The sequence below is a fragment of the Dromaius novaehollandiae genome, chromosome 11, assembly GCF_036370855.1.
Source record: "Dromaius novaehollandiae isolate bDroNov1 chromosome 11, bDroNov1.hap1, whole genome shotgun sequence".
Lineage (NCBI taxonomy): Eukaryota > Metazoa > Chordata > Aves > Casuariiformes > Dromaiidae > Dromaius > Dromaius novaehollandiae.
In genome coordinates, this window is record NC_088108.1 from 21367731 (window position 1) to 21383777 (window position 16047).

The following is a 16047-nucleotide window of genomic DNA, read 5'->3' on the forward strand; positions in this document are numbered from 1 at the left end:
ATTTGAGTGGTTTTGTTTGTGCAGTGGGTAGATCGAAACCCAGCCAGACCAGCACTTAGGTGCTCGGGGACGTCGTGTTTGACTGGCCAGTGCTGAGGAAAAGTCCTGCAGATTGCAGACCTGATCCTGCAGCTGCTTAGTGTGAGTCACTCGTGCTGCTTGCTGCGGGAGCTGTACGGTGCCGTGCCCACGGGGCTGTTTAGGTAACGTGTCCGTCTGCCAGGGGCAATGCCCTCGCTCGAGCCGCTGTGTTATCTCATGGTTGACCGCAACCAGGGAGAGCTGCCGCCTGCCTTCCCTCGGCCACGCAGCCCCTTACATCAGCGCGGTGGGTTCACAGGTGACTCAGGGCAGAAAAAAGAAAACTGTTCCCTTTCTTCTTGCTGGGTTAGTTTTCTCCTGGTTTAGCTCCCTGGATCGGCTCACCACGTAGTCGCTTGAGTGCCAGAGCCAGCATGAGGAGGGGACTGCTTGGCCTTTGCTGTAACATGAAAATTTCCCTCTAAGTCTAAATTCTCTTTCAACCTGACTGTTCTTTTGATAGGAACATGGTAGATGGCAGGTTGTGGGGGCTCAGAGGAAATGCATCTGCTTCCCTCCCGCCCCAGCCTGGGTGTGGGTAACACGGCACCAGGAGGACAGGATCCTCAAAGCCAGGCTTGGAAGGAGGTTTTCAGGAGAATGTTTCTGACTGCTCAGAGTCCCTGGGGCTTTGTGCAGGTCTGTAAGGTAGTAAGGCTCTGCTTGAGCCTGTCTGACCACAGGTAACTTGCATTTTTTGTCCTTGCAAACTGCCGTTCACCTGTCAGATCCCGGTATTTTATCACCTCCAAGCCACAGGCAGCCAGACATGCAGAAGTACATCATTGCATAAGGTGCACGGACATTAGTTGCATCTTTGTTCCTTTATTTTTCACCTCACAGGAGAACAAAAGGATGAAGCAGTGTTTGGAGGAAGAGCTTAAATCAAGGAAAGATTTGGAGAAGCTGGTTAGAAGGCTGCTGAAGCAGACAGACGAGTGTGCCAGGGAGGACACAGGGCGCAAGTCGTCTCTGATAGCCTGAATCTGGGAGAAGCTGCTGGCAGTGGTGTGTGACCTCAGGTGTTTTTGGGAAGCAGAACTGGACCCTTTGCCTCTTCTTGCTCCTTATTTTGTTGGTTTTGGGGATTTTGTTACCAAAAAATAAGTCATAGAGAAAAAAATAGTTTTTTTTTTTCATCCTATAAGGAAATAAAACAAACACAGAAACAATCGCAACTAAAACGGTAAGCAAGCGGTCCATGATTCACAATTCATCTGCAGCAACTAATACCTCATCGTACCTGCTACTGGGAGCAAATACGAGCTCTGCTAATCATTGCCGCTCACAAAGGGTTTGGCAGTAGTTTCCTAGAGAGGAAGCGTAAGCACTTTTTAATGCTTTCATTCTTTTTAAAAGCTCCGGTACCTATTTATTGAATGAAAATGTTACTGAGTTGGCATTGAGCAGAAACCAAAAAGCACCATGCTCCTCTTTTCAGATAATCACAACTGGGGAAGCTTTTCCCATCCACTTTCTTTTTCCCCGTTAGTTGACTGTAGCGAACTAGACCCCAGCAATACTGTGGTTCCCGTGTGGCCTTGATACTGATTAAAATGTGCAATTACCATGCAGACATTTTAAGTCCTTGGGGAAGTCAGATCTGGAGCACCTGTCAGAGCGCATGGGAAGGTATGTTGCACAGTACGGCCTCCTAACAGCTCGCGATCAGCACAACAGGTACCTGCTGTTCTGCCCCAGCACCTTTTCTTATGCATGACCCGTAACCCCGACACCCTGCTGCATTTTCACTTCAAGTGTCCAGGTATTGTATGAGTTGATAGTTTTGCTGTGCTCCCCCTTGCAGTACGTGCTCTTCTCCGTACGAAATGCAAACACCGCTTGACAAAAGAAAACCCAAAATGTGCTTGTTCTCTGCTCCCAATGGCCACTTCTCCCCCATCGCCCCAAAGGGGCCTGTTCTAGGAAAAAGGAACTTTCTCTTGGGATAGGAAAGGTATTTCTGTTTATGCTTTGACAAGAGCTGGATCGCTCCTGGGGCAATGACGTGTAATGTCCTTCCAGATCCCTGCGCAGCTCTTCAAGCACAGCACACAGACAACATGCATATGTATCAGATATCTTCATCTTGTTTGGTGTTACACCCTATTTTATAACTGATGTTTTCCTTCCCTCTTAGCAGCATTATAAAGGTAATCTTCTGTTAAAGGTAATGATAAGTCTCACGAATATCACAGGGCAGCGTGGTCCCAGGGTATGCAGACACACCACAGCTCACTACGCAGTCAGGCCATTACGTTATTCGTGAAGGATAAAATAGAGGCAATAGCTGCAAACTCCCTCCTTGCAAGTAAAATGCAGCCAGAACATAGCAAATGGTGTTTGGGGAGAGCTAAACTCCGGAAACATCACAAGGAATTTAAAAAGCATCCCAATTTAATTCTAAGCTGTTTTGGGGACAAAATAGGGGACTTTTTTGCTCTGGCTACACTTGCCATCCCCAGAGCATCCCAGCTAGATGGCAGCTCTCCGCATCCCCACCTGGGTACGCGTTTGACATTTGTTGGGACGGCAGTCAAGTGCTACTGTGCTGGTTAATCCTTTGCCAGGATGATGTCCCTTCGCTGCTCACGCTGGTGTGCCTGAGCCTGAAGTCAATTTACGCTGCTGTTTTGGGGTGTTTTGCCTGGACACCCCGTAACGGGGCCGAGGCGGCCTCCTGGCATCATCTGGTCCAGCCCAGAAGTGGGCTAGGGCCTAGCTCGTGACGTGCAATCTGCGCAAGGAAGCAAACCAATGGGTCATTTGTACCCCTAGGAAAGGCTAGAAATACTTGCCTGCTGTCCCCCAGTTTAGCTGAACCCCGTGCTGTGTACATATGCATGTTCATAAGACGTAATGTGATGGAGGGCACACTGGGACATTTTGGATCAAGCGTTTGTCAAGAGCTAGAAGCCAAAAAAGACAAGAAAAAATAAAATAAAAAAGGAAAAGAAGCCATGCCGGATGGACAGCAATGTTTCCATATTTACTTTGTTTACAGCGCTTTGTAAATAGGTTCCAGTGAGTCTGTCTTTAGATGGATGTTGTCAGCTGCCTTCCAGTTTATCTTTGTCATGTAGGTTTATTTACTGTTACTACTTATGCAAGTTCAACTTTTCTAACATGTTTTTATTTTGAACAGTTTTTTAATTGACATTTTCAACAAATAAAGAAGGATGAAACTCGCTTCTTAGCTGACTGTGCCGCTTCCTTTGTTTCCGCCGCCCGTTTTCCTTCGGGACCGGCCTCGGAAAGCAGGTTGGTGCCGCATGTGAAAACCTCGTGGCATGTCCTGCCATCGGCGAGCGGCCGCAGCAGCCCCGGCGTGAGGACAGCCCTGGGCAAAGGGGACCCGGCTCCATCCCTCCAGCGCTGCCTGCGTTTTGCCGGCTGGGATGCTTTCTGGAGAAAGCTGCTCTCTGTTGCCCCAGCCGGTTGCGTTCTGTAGGTAAATCACTTCCTGCCTGTTGGAGGGATTTTTTTTTTTTGTATAGTTTCTGCGTGTTTTTTTTTTTTTTTTTCTGGGGATTAGGTGTGGTGACAGGATTTCCTTTGGTCTACCGCTTGGACAAGACCTCTCCTGCATGCCGGTATTTTTAACTCCTTCGGTAGCGACACGTGGCACTCGCAGCCCGCACCCGGAGTGCGGCCGAGGCCCGAGCAGGGCCGGTGCGAAGCAGAGCCCAAAGGCAGCGCGGGAGGACCGCTGCTCTGCCCCCGCGGCGGGCAGGAGGGCAGGGTTTGACCCCCCGAGGCACAAACCTCCTGCTGCATGCGGGTCTGTGGGGCCCGTAGCAGCAGGTTGCAAACGGGCCCTTTGCAGGACCGAGCGCTGCTGCAGCAGCACCAGCATCCCCCGAGCACCGGGCTTCGGCGCAGCCTCCGAGTGACCGTCAGTGCGAAAACAGAGACAAACCTCACCGAATCTGTGCAGCCCAAACCACAGGCCGGGCTGGTGGCTGGGGAAGCCCCGGAGGCGCCCGTTCGCGGTGCCGCTCCACGGCGCAGGCGTGTCCCACCGCAAATCCCCCCAGCCCGAGCCCGAGCCCAGCTGGCGTGGGAGTCCCCTCTGCCCGCTGCCGCGCTGGCACCGCGGCTCCCCATCGCCCTCGCGGCTGCACGGCGTTTAGAGGAGCGCGCAGCTCATTTGGCTGCGTTTCGCACCCGCTTACAAGGGATCGGTGACCGTAACGCGGGGGGAAAGGCAAGAGAGCGAGGCACGGGGCTGTCCAGGGCCAAAAGCACTGCGGGGCTGGCAGGGAAAACCAACGCGGGAGGACGCGTGGATATCAGGAAAGGGTGGGCACGTGTCGACCAGCTGCAGCCTCCTGGGGCGAGATGAAGGCAGCTTCCCGGGCGGCCCGGAGAGAGCCAGCACGGAGCAGGGAGTCCCGGGGCACGCTGCCCCTGGCTGGCAGCAGCTAAGCGGGGAAGAGGAGGGAAAAAGACCCCCCCCAACTAGTGCAAAGACAGACTTGTCGCCCAAGCAGCCCCTGTGCGTGGAGGCAAGCAAGGGGGTCATTTCTTACACGAAAAGATAAAAAAAATCCCCCAGCATATGTCTGCGTGAGCTCGGTGCGTGCCCCCTCCCAGTGCCCCCTCCTGCCGCTGCCAGCGATCACGCTGCTGCGCCTGGTGCATTCGTCTGCCAGCCATCCCCTTTGCGCTTCTTTATGGAAAAAGACAACGATCACCTTCAGAAACCGTGAAATCCACAGCCCGAGAAGTCGCAGCAAGGCCTCACGGCGAGGGGAAAAAAATCAGTGCCTCGATGACCTTCAAACTTTCCGTGGGGCCGAGTAAGCGGAGCCGGCCGAGGCCCCGAGCCGGGGCCCGGGCAGAAAAACAAAGTTGCTCGGGAGAAAGCTGCCGCCTGAATTTCGCAGCTGGATGGTAGCGAACGCATCTCCTGCCCTCCCACGCGCTGCCTCGCGTCTGAATCCCACGGGCTATTTTTGGCAAGCCGAGCAGCGGCGCGAGAAGCAGCAGGCTCGGGAAGCGCAGCGTGCCGCCGGGGGAGCGCGCCCTCCGGAGCCCCCTCGCAGGGGCAGGCAGCAGTCTGCGTTTTATTCAGTTGTTTTTTGCTTTTTTTTTAAAATTGTTTCCTCCCATGCAAATCCGCTTCTCCCCGTGCTTGGCAGCTCGGCGGGCATCGCGGCCGGCTGCTCGGGGCTCTGCGAGCGCTCGGTGACTAACAGCAGCTCAGCTCCCGCGGGTTTCCTGCACCCGCCAGCAGCCACACACGCGCTTCCCCCCCTCCTTCCACCCCTTCGCTCCGATCCGGCTTCTTCCCTCTCTCCACCCGCGCAGTTCCCCCGCGTGAGGCTGGTTTCTGCCCTGGGCGCCCCGAGCTGGAGGTGCCCGGCTCGCCGCGGCCCAGGCACCCGGCGCGTCTCGGCGACGCTCAGAAGTGCACGGAGAACCCGGCCACGGCTCCACTTTCATAAACTGCTTAGTCTCTCCCATCTGTTCACAAATATAATACAGTTTTAGCTAAATAAACCAATGCAAGTTTTCGTTAAATAAACCAATGCAAGGCATCAGGCAAGAATGGCCCAGTCTCTAACAAAAGTGTGCGGCTTTGGAGAACAGGCAGCAAACTACATACTGAATTATAGTAAACTAAACCGGCGCCGTCTGAGCTTATTGCCAGTGACCTTGGGAGGGGACCGCGCCGGTACCGGTCCCTGGCACCAGCCGCTCTGACTGCCCCATCCTTCCCCGCACTGGCCACGCACCAGTGCCGCGTTAGGACCAGAGCTGCAGCCGCAAGCCGAGCAAACCCTGAGGGCCGTCCAAACCTGCGAACACCTCCACTTGCAAACCCGGTGCCTTCCAGGAGTATTTCCAGACTTTTGCACCCAGATAAGCGTGACCTCTACAGCTAAGTGCCCCAGACTCGCCACCACTCGGCATCTTTACATGAAAAAAACATGCTGCATCAATCCCCTCGAGCGCTGCTGTGGCCCAGCGCATCCTCCCTGCCTGCCAAGCCGGGGGGAGGAGGGGTAAGGAGCCCGTCGGTGTGCGGTGGTGCTTGGGTCACCCCTGCCCAAGACCGGACCTGGCCCATCTGCTCTGCTGAAGCTCCAGGAAACCATGACAACATGGACATGTCCTCACTGAGGACAGCCAGAAGATGCTCTGCACGTACATCTTGGAGGGCTAGAAAAGAGCAGTTGTTGCTGACCAAGCCCAATGCTTTCCCATTCCTCCTGGGTGAACCAGCCCCAGAAGAGGTCCAAATTTGATGGCGGTGGCCAATGCCCCTTCCACAGAGGAGTGAAACGATCCACAGGCAGAGGGGCCTCTCCCTGCAGAGATGGGAGGAGGAGGTCTCGCCAGCAGATTTGGTTCACCCAGAGCTGAGCACTGCCTGGGCCTCACCAAAGCTCTGGTCTGAAATCAGCAGGCACCTGGCCACCACCGCTCCTGCCTCTGCTGCAAGGCGAAGTTCAGCCAGTGCGAGCTGGTCCATGCCAGCACCACGTGTGGCAAGAAGGCTGGCTGAGCTCTGCCGAGAGGAACGGGTGGAAAAAACGGGGTTCTCGAGATCAAGTAGACAGTTGGGATGGCAACGATGCATCACCAGCAGTTACCACGTAAGGACAGCGTTTTGCTGATTGATCCTTTAGAGGAGATGTTCCTAAGCCTTTTAATGTTTTTCCATTGTAGTTTTGCAAGCAGACTGATACAGAAGATATGTATAGCTTGAACCTAGCTTAACTGGAGCGCCCTGAGACATCCTACATTGTGGGGAAAGAAACCCTTGTGAGAGAGTTTGCTAAATAAAGCTCATGTGATGCAACCAGGACATCCACCCTGCCTGGCCCGCGGGGCCACCGGGGGCATGGAGGAGTCAGACCCCCTGACACCAGCACACACAAAACCATCGGCAGCGAGACAAGCAAAGTGCAAGCAACGACACCTTCAGACTTCGTTCCATCTCTGTTCTGGGGGCCCCTGGGCCCCCATTAATAAATAACAAAATATACAAATTAAGAAACGAGACAATAAAGATGCAGAGGAACATAAATAGGGGAAAGAGGGAAAGGCCCTTTGCTCCGCAAAGCCGGGGGGGCCTCCCCGCTACAGCTTGAAGATGCCGAAGTAGGTGCTGCCGGGGCTGTAGTTCACTAGCGTTGAGTCTGTCACGTTGACGAAGACCATGTCGCCCTCCCGCAGTTCGAACACGCCGCCCTCCCGGATGGACTGCAGGTCGCAGACAGCCCTCGACGTGCTGTGCGTGTCCAGCCCTTTCAGCAGGAGCCGGTCGGCCTCCGTGGGGAGGTACAAATAAATGTAGAGGGTGAACGGCGCCGAAGCTGTCGCCTTGGTGCAGAAGCTGACTTGTGAGTAGATGTAGTAGAGCCCTGCTCTTTCCACCTTGAGTTTGCCCTCCCGGTAGGAGATCAGGCTGTTCATGGGCGCGTATCCCGTCGTCGTCCACTCTAAAACTGCGGAAGGAAAACATCGCCAGTGAGTCGGGAGAAGCAGAAAACCACTCTGGCAGGCTGCCGGTGGCGGGCCAGCTCGCCGCCCTCCCCAAACCCCACCGGTCCCTATGTTGGCACGTGCCCACCCCAGGGCCCGCGGTTGTTGCCAAGCTGGGTGCCGCGGTGCCTCGGAAGTCCCTCCTCCACTCGGCCCCCGCCAGCTCCTGGAGAAGGTGAGACTTGGCCGAGGAAGCACAAAAACAAGCATCCCACGGTTTCGGTGCGGCGCCGCGCCGGCTCCCCGCAGGCTGCAGCCCGCGAGGGGTTTTGCATGGCAGAGGCGGCCCCCGGGAGCGCTGCCTACGCGGAGCCGGTGGCCCGTGCCTGTCCCGGGCTTCCTGCCGCAGCTCTCGGGCGCTGGCTGTGTCATCAGAGCATCCCACGAACCGAAACGCCCGCTGGAGGCTCTAAGGATCAGTCAGGCACAGAAGCCAAAAACCCTGGCCCTGGGGCCGAGCTCAGCCTTGAAGGATTTTTGCACCTCCGCTGGTGTGGAGAGACCCATCCGAGAGCGGCAAGGGCGAGGACACCCGCCGCAAAGCCCGTCCCACCGCGCCGCTTCCTCCGGCCCCGCTGCCGAGCCTCGCACTCCAGGCAGCCTTTGGGTCTTTGCTTTACAACCTCGACAAATGCTTAAGCAGGGAGTTTTAAAATGCAGCGAGTTTCTCACTTTGATCTTATCTAAGCCTAAGCTTTCCACAGGCAGCCTGAGCTCGGGGCGAACTGCTGCGTCAGAGATGGAAAGAGCAGTTGCGAATTACTGGCAGTTACTCCAGAATTCAATCAAATGTGCTCAGATTGAGAAATCCTTCCCAGATTGAGCTCCCGGCCCCGCGGACACTCCCTCTCCGGCAATCCCTGCTCTCGCAGGCGGAGGCTGCACCGGGGCCGGATCCAGCAGCGCGACCTCGTCTGCACGACAACCTGCGCAGATGCAAAGGCAGGCGAGACGGGAGTGCTTTTCGCATGCCGAACCAGACCACAACGAGCGCAACGTGCCAAAACCAGTCTGGAGCCATCTATACTGGCACCGCAATGGCCAGGAGCTCGCCAGGACCCGCATCGCTACCCGAACGGCTGCGGACGGCGGGTCAGAGCAGGGAGGGCCCAGCGGACCAGCCACGGTCTGCGTTTTCCTCCAAGGAGGTATTTTTCCCTGACAATTAGCCCAGACTCCTTCACTCCTGAACTTGACCTGTCCCAGCTGACAACGAGAGTCTTCCACCACCCTGTGGCCGCACGATTTTTCTGGTTAAAACATCGTCCAAAAGCAGCCGTGAGACAAATGGCCCTCCCGGCTCGTACACCGGCCGCGTGCAGGGACGGTCCCGGCTGAGGCTGCCCGAAGCCACCAGAGCCTCCAGCAGCCACACTGCTGTGACATGGCCGGGCGAGCGAAAGTGGCTCGTTCTGAATCCGAGAGAAAAATGAGATTTCTGGCTCCCTTAGCTCCAAATGGAAACGCTTTCCACCGTAGGAGACGGCCCGGCCGCTGCGCTGCATGGGCACACCGTACCTGAGACCGCCCTGCTGCTCCTGACGCCTGCCAGGTGGGCTGCGATCGGCTGCCGCTTCTCCGCTGCAACGGGAAAGGCCGGCGTTACACGTGCCTTCTCGGCCCCCTCGGGCGGCACAGCAGCCCTCCCCCCGCCTCCGTGCTTGTGGGCCAAATCCAGCTCGGATAGTCTCCAGACCCCCCCTAAGTGAGGCAGGATCCGGCCCCGCTCCGCCCCGGCACCCAATCCCCCTGGAGCGGGATTCCCGGGCGGAGGAGAGCGTGCAGCATCGTCCCCGCTGCGGGAGCAGCCGCGCCGGCCCCACGCCTCACCTGCCGCCGCCGTCTCGTTCCTGCCCTTCGCGTGCGAGTGCTCACGGCCTGCAACGGGAAAAGGCTGGGGGTTAATTTTGGCTTCATTTTTGCTGGCTTTGGGCAAAGCGGCCCCGGGAGCAGACAGCCCCTGGGAGCGCCGTGCCCGGCACCCAGCTCCGCCAGCCCCACACTCTGCCCGTCTGCAGGCGCCGCCACAAGCTCACCTTTCTGCATTTCGAACTTCGGGTGCTCCTTGCTGACTCCCACGTCCTGCAACAGCAGCAAAAAAATATATATATATGTATTTTTTTTTTCAGATGCACAGATCGCAAGGTTTCAAAGCCCCCGTGCAGAAGATGCTTTGGCCCCCGCAGCCCCGCCATGGCGCTGAGCTGTCTGAGCCCACCGAGCCCTGCGGCAGCTCCCGCAGCATCGCGGGCGGTGTGGCCTGGCCTGCCAAGCCCCCCGGCAGCGCCTCCGACAGGCTTTTGCTCTTGGGTTTGATGCAATTCAAATGCCGGACAGGGAAGGGTTATTTGACACCCATGGTTTGAAATAAAGCTTTGGGAGACAGGGCAGGGCGCGTGTGCCTGGGAGCCCCCCTCCACCACCACCAGCGTCTTTAGCCCTCTGACAGCTGTCTACCTTGCGCTGGAGATCCTGGAAGCTTCTTAAAATCTTATCACAGTCCAATAAGGTCGATTTCTGCCCTTCTGCTGTCTGACATTTCTGTACTTTCCGCAGGAAGATGTAATCTTCATTTAAGCTCAATGACTCCTCCATCTGCCAGCGAGGGAAAGCAGAGAGGGTGAATGGGACGTTATGGGGAAGGGCACCGCAGCCAGTGTCTGGGCCAGGCTGTTTCCCCCCCAGCAGTAAAAAGCATCCAGCAAAGCCCAGCGGCAGCTCTTCAGCCTCAGGGTCAGGCACGCCGGGGCGGCAAGCGGGGCCGCGAGCCCCCAGCGCGGAGCTGGGGCAGGCAGCACCGTGGGAACTGCACCGCCGGGGCTGACCCTGGCGTGCGGCAGCGGGCGAGAGCATCGCTCCCGGCCAGACCCCTTTTCTATCACCTCCGTCATCAAATTTTCCCCTCTGCCATCTCCAAAAGCAGGTGGCAAAAGTTTCCTCACGGTATTTACAGACAAGGGGCGTGGGAATGGCAGCAAGCATCTCAGGGCTGGCTCCGGCCCCCGCTCCCGCCAGCGGCACCGGGGAGCCCCCAGGGCTGCCCTGGCCAGACCTGCCCTGCTTTTCGATAGCGAGTTTATTGACAGCAAAAAGTTTCTAAGAGACCGAACTGACCAGTGAATTGGGACCGAATTCTGCCAAGAGTTTCAAATAAAAAAAAAAGATCAGGAAAAAAATCAGAATGCTGAAAAAAGAATTGAAAATTTAAAAAAAGGTCTGGTTTTTGCAATGACACTGGTGTTTTTTTTTAAAAAAAATAACATTTATCTGAGCAATAAGAAGAAATGCAGGTGGAGGTGAGGCCCCAGAGCCCCGGGCTGGCCAAGAGCTGGACCGGGCAGCGCTGGGCACCGCGGGCCAGTTCGGCAGCCCGCCGCGCTCCAGCCCTCCTGCTGCCCCGGGCTCTGCTTTCGCCTCCCGCTGCCCAGAAAGGGAGGCTATAAAGACCGTAGCTTTGTACTGGCAAGGAGAAATCACTCTGAGTTTTATACACATTTAGTTTCTTTAAGCGGTAGCCTTTTCTTTTTTTGGAGGAAAATAGCTTTAGGTAAATGCTTATAAGCGGCGTATGGTGCAGCGGGAGTCATGGCAACCTCTAAAACAGCTTTTCAGTTTTAAATTTTTTGGTAAGCGTTGTCCCAGGTGTGAGACAGGATCACTGATAAAGTGTCTCTTTAAAAGGACAAAGTATTGAGATCTGCTCTTTTCTTCCCAGAGCATAATGACAACATCTGAAGTGAGTTGTCTGTAACGTTATTACAGGAAAACATACAAAAAAGTCATTTCTGGATCCCTTTCCCTCCAGCGTCACAGAGCTGCCGAGTTCTACGGGACCAGAAAAACCACCACGTAGCTCCCCAAAAGCCTAAAATAACCACGCGTGTGCTCAAGCCACGCTCTCCTCGCCCTGCACCGGGCCAGACCAACCGCTTGGTTTGTCTTAGAGACTCTGTGTTATCGATCCATTCCTGTTTTGTTAAGGGAGGGAACAAATCTCTCGTCGTCAGCACTCAGCTTACTGGGCAGCAAGTTAGAGCAGGAACAAGAGCACGGGTGCAATAAATGCCGCTCCCGTGTCAGTCCCGTGGCCGCATCGCCTTGTGCCGTTTTCAGCTTTCTGTGTGTCAGGTCTCTCGGCGCTGAAGGCAAATCGTGTTAGCAATCCAGCAGCCCCGTCTCGACACTTACCTTGTCCATCTTCATGTGAAGGTACAAACAGAACAGTACAGTCCCAATCGTCTGTGCTACAATAAATACCGCGAGGAAGCACACGAACATTTTCATGGTGCTGGGCGAGGGGCTGCTCATGGGTCTGGGCGCTGCGGGGCTGTAGGGTTCATTCATCCTGCGGGCAGGCTGCTGGGGCTCCCTCCTCAAATGCGCTGCTTGCACGTAGCATGAGAACTGTTGTGTGAGCACCCGCTGCTCAAGGGATACAGGTTGCAGCAACCTACACTTCCTGGAAAAAACCCTTCGTAGTGGGTAGGTTTGTTCACGACCGTCTCCCACAACAAAAAAAAGGTTGCTTAGACTTTCTTCTCTTGTGCACTTCCATGCTTTTTCCTACCGTCCTACCAGAAGCAGTTAGAAATTCTTCTTCCATATATTCATATTTGCCTTCGAAACACTCCAGACTGTGCCCCGGTGTTTTTTTCCTATCGTGGATGAATGTTTCACGGCTGACTGTCTTCAAAGAAACGAAGACTGTGACTCCCCGGGCAGAGCTGCTGAAGCGCAGTGTGGGCTGCCAGGGGTTAGGAAGCACGTGGAGAGCTGGTCGTTTCTCAAGAGGAGAGGAAAGTCCTTTTGCTCTCTAGTTCCTTCACCGAGGAGGATGAGGTTGCAGCTAAGCCTCTTGGCTAAGGCAAGCAGGCTGTGCTGGCTTCGGGCCTTGCCTCATGCTCTGCAGGGGTGAAGGGCACGGGAGGTTTCTGCCCGGTTAGGTGGGATGCTCCTGGAGCAAGGGCCATCTTTACGGGCCCTGGGACCCCAGCGTGGGCCCAGCCTCCATGCTGCTCGACAGAGAGCAGGACTTTGGGTCTTGAGGCTGCCTCTTGGCCCTCTGTTTGGAGAGGCAAGTTTTCAGCAGCTTTCCCAGTACCCCGGTGAGGTGCTTCTGCATCCAAGAGCACATGTATGCTCAGACTATGTCCTCGCTTATACCTGTGTAACTATATTGATCTATACAGGCATGGACAGGGCTCTTGGGGCTGCTGGGCGCTCCTGCCAGCTGCTGACCCCCTCGGGTAACCTCCATGCAACTTTGGGCAACCTCAGCCCTGTGTCCCATGGTGACACCGAGCCTCTGCTTCTCCAGCCAGCAGCAGGGAGGTGACGTCCTGCCGCAGCGTGCCTTGCCTGCCCCAATTCAGAGCTCCTCACGGCATCTGACACTTGTCCAGACATGCAGCACTCGTGCAATGATTTCGGGCCCCTGCAGCCCTCTGCTGCAGTCCTCACTGCTTGCAACAAGGGGCAGATCTCCCATCCTGCAGGCTAGCGGAAAGAGAACAAATCTGGGCATCTGCTGGGGCGCCGAGGACCAGGGCTGCACGGCTGCGGCGTGAGGCCGGCTGCCTGCAAGGAGGGCTGGGGCTCTGTGTTAAAGGCAGTGATCAAATCATCATGTAAAGTTGTTTTGAAAGTAATATGCTAAAGGCAATGCTCTTATCAGATGTGCATAAAGCAAATAAAGGGTCGGATCCTGCTAGAAGTAGCAGGGCACTGAGCAGGGCGCTGCTTGCTGGCAGCCTGGGAGAAGAGGGGCCTCAGCACCTTGCCAGGCTGCTCAGCGCCTTGCAGGATTCAGTCCAGCATCTGCTGTTGCTGCCTACCCACTCGCTCGCATCCTGTCCTGTGTGGTTAGGGCGCTGTTAGCTGCAGATGCAAACGCTGGTAACAAAGCACAAACAGCTCTGCAACCAAGCCAGCATTTGACCTTGGCAGGTCACCATGTTCCTAAATATAGCACCCAAGTCACAAGCATGTGACAGCACCAGGGGCTTCACTGGCAGCAATTTGGTGGCTGGGCAGCGGTCGGCCTGGGGCCGAGACCTTGCCTAGCGCCCTGGGGCCGTGCAGCCCTCACCGTCCCTGGGATCGTCACCTCCTCAGCACCAGGGGCAGCTTTGGTGCAGGGCTGACAGCGCCGGGGCCAGGGGAGGATACAGCTGTGCTCCCCCGGTGTTGCACTGGCTTTCTAGAGGATGACGTGGCCGCTGGGCGTCCTGCCAGCGGCAGCCCACAGCCCACCTGTCTCTCTGTCCGGGGCTGCCCGGCTCTGCCAGCTCTCTAGGACAGGACTGGCTTCACAGCCATGCAGGAGCATCGTCCCAGATGGTGCTCGGGACACCCCGGGCTGGATGGCAAAAGGGGCTCCCCTCGGTATCAACAGGGCTTTGGACCTGGTCCTTGGCCAGAGCTCACAGACCTGCCGTGCAAGGGATGAGCCGACGTGGCACCTGAGGGCACTGCCAAGCCAGTGGCTTTGTCCCCTTTTACCCTGCAGCTGGCATCATTTTTGGGAACACCAATCCTGGCCACCTTGCAGGGATCTAAGCTGAAACTTGGTGCCAAGGCACTGCCACTGCCATGGGGAGTTTGCCACCTTCAGGGACAAAAAGCCAGTTTGTGGTTGCCGTCTCTGAAGCCAGCGCATGTGGCAAGGACCACAGCCCAGCTGATGTGCAGGGCCTGGGGCCCCACCACAGATCACCAACATCTCCTGGTCTCCAAGTCCTAGCACCACGGCTTAACCAGATGGCAATCATCGACATTTTCCAAGGCTCTTCAGCGTTTCCTCCAAATTTAACAGTCATATTTGGGGAAACTCTTTAAATGAGAAACAAAATGAGATGCAAAGTCATTACTTAGTACCTTCCCCGAATCCTGAGTATCAAGGTAGTCTTGAAATGTGTGAAACCACAGCAATGAGTCGTGTAGAGAGCTGCAAGGGAGGTTTTGCACAGATATTCCTAAGCCCTGGCTGTCACCTTGAAACTTGTTTCAAGCAGCTTCTGGATAGCTACCTATCTCCGTTTCACTGAAATGAGAAGAACCTGTAAGTAACACCGGAAACCCCTAGCGTATCACCATCCGGATAGCACGCACCTTGCTGGGGAGGCCAGAGCTGGGGGCTCCCGCTCGGAGGGGCCGGCAAATTCGATGAGGTGACTGGGGAAAGGCTCCGATTTTGGGTACCCAAGGCAAAACTTCGCAGGAGGGCTGGCAAGCTTGTTCTGAAAATGAGGAAATCGAGACTCGCTAGTCACTAGTGCCCTGACGAACAGAAATGGGTGGAAAATATGACACGGCGGATCCTGGCAGAGCTACGTCAGTGCATCTCTCCGGGAGGGACGGCTGACAGCTCCTCTTCGGGAAACCATTGCTTCATATTGGCAATCCAGCCCGCCGCCACCCCACACCTTGGCTCTTACGGCTGTCGCAGACCCGGCAAGCTGGCGGAGGAGCAACTCCTTGGGTGTCAGCTCCAGCGGTTTCGACCATGCCGGGTGCAGCAGGAGCGGAGCTGACAGCGTCACATCGCCAAAGAGGTTCTGGCTGCAGGGGAAGGCAGGTCCCTTCGGTCCATCCTGTCACCTTGGCTGTCTGACGCCGGAGAGCCTGGGAGGACGGAGCAGGGTTTGCTGTGCTGTTGGCCCTTGGGGGTATCGCGTGGCGCGAGGGACATGCTCTGACACCTGTCTCACTGTTTCACATGGGGGATGGTGGGGATGGGGAGAGACACCCTGTGTCCTCGAGGTCTTGAATAAGGCCAAAATCTGCGTCAGCCTGTGCCAGGTCCAGGCAACACTGTGGTTGCTCCTCCTTGGCCACTTGGCTGCTGTAGGCACCAGAGGGAATGCAGCAGAGGGGACACATCCTTGGGGAAAGAGAGGCATGGTCCAGAGGGATGCTGGGGAATGGAAAGTGGACCCGATGCCGGAGCAAGAGCCTGCCTGCATAACGTTTCCCAGGGAAGGTGAAGTCTGCTCAGTGTGAGCCCAGCACCGAGAAGCCAGAAGGGTTACAGCTATGTTCAGAGGGTTCAGCCCACCAACCATCCACCTGTGAACCCAAAGTGGCATGGTTCCTACAGCCAGATAACTGCCGGGTGAGACAATGGGAAAATGTGATCCATCGCTTGCATTCCTATTGACCTAGTTGCAGTATTTCCGCTGATCAGCAAATTGTCTCCACTGCACTCGGCGCTCACAGTTTTGTTTACCAAGAAAATATCCGGTTGCCTGCCCCGGTGATCTGTCAAACGCCGGTAGCATTTCTGAATGCAGTAAGGTGAAAGCTGATGAAAAGAGAGTGATTTTTCTGGGTGCTCTCTGTGGTTTTGTAACTGGCTATTTAAAATATGCTGCTTATCCCACATATTCTTTACAATTATTAAAAGCTGGGTATTGAGAACAATACATTCAGAAAGAAGACTTTATTCTGAGTCACAAAAGACATTTGCCT

General features: G+C 55.8%; 2 protein-coding genes across 7 annotated transcripts in view; one reads left to right on the forward strand and one right to left on the reverse strand.

Moving 5' to 3' along the window:
- The window catches only part of ARHGEF6 (Rac/Cdc42 guanine nucleotide exchange factor 6), a 43161-nt gene extending 39884 nt beyond the window's left edge, over positions 1-3277 (forward strand). For all 6 annotated transcript variants that reach the window (XM_026110982.2, XM_026110983.2, XM_026110984.2 and 3 more), the window contains one exon: positions 925-3277. In XM_026110982.2, coding sequence (XP_025966767.2) covers positions 925-1065 — 141 coding nt within the window. In that variant the 3' untranslated portion in view covers positions 1066-3277. The remainder of the gene's footprint in view (positions 1-924) is intronic.
- Positions 3278-6725: 3448 nt separating this feature from the next.
- CD40LG (CD40 ligand) lies at positions 6726-11971 on the reverse strand. The gene is made up of 6 exons (XM_026111033.2): positions 11767-11971; positions 10036-10173; positions 9615-9660; positions 9409-9456; positions 9097-9159; positions 6726-7541 (listed from the first exon to the last, which is right to left on the reverse strand). The coding sequence occupies exons 1-6, from the start codon at positions 11920-11922 to the stop codon at positions 7174-7176; spliced, it is 819 nt and encodes a 272-aa protein (XP_025966818.1). The 5' UTR covers positions 11923-11971; the 3' UTR covers positions 6726-7173.
- Positions 11972-16047: the final 4076 nt, after the last annotated feature.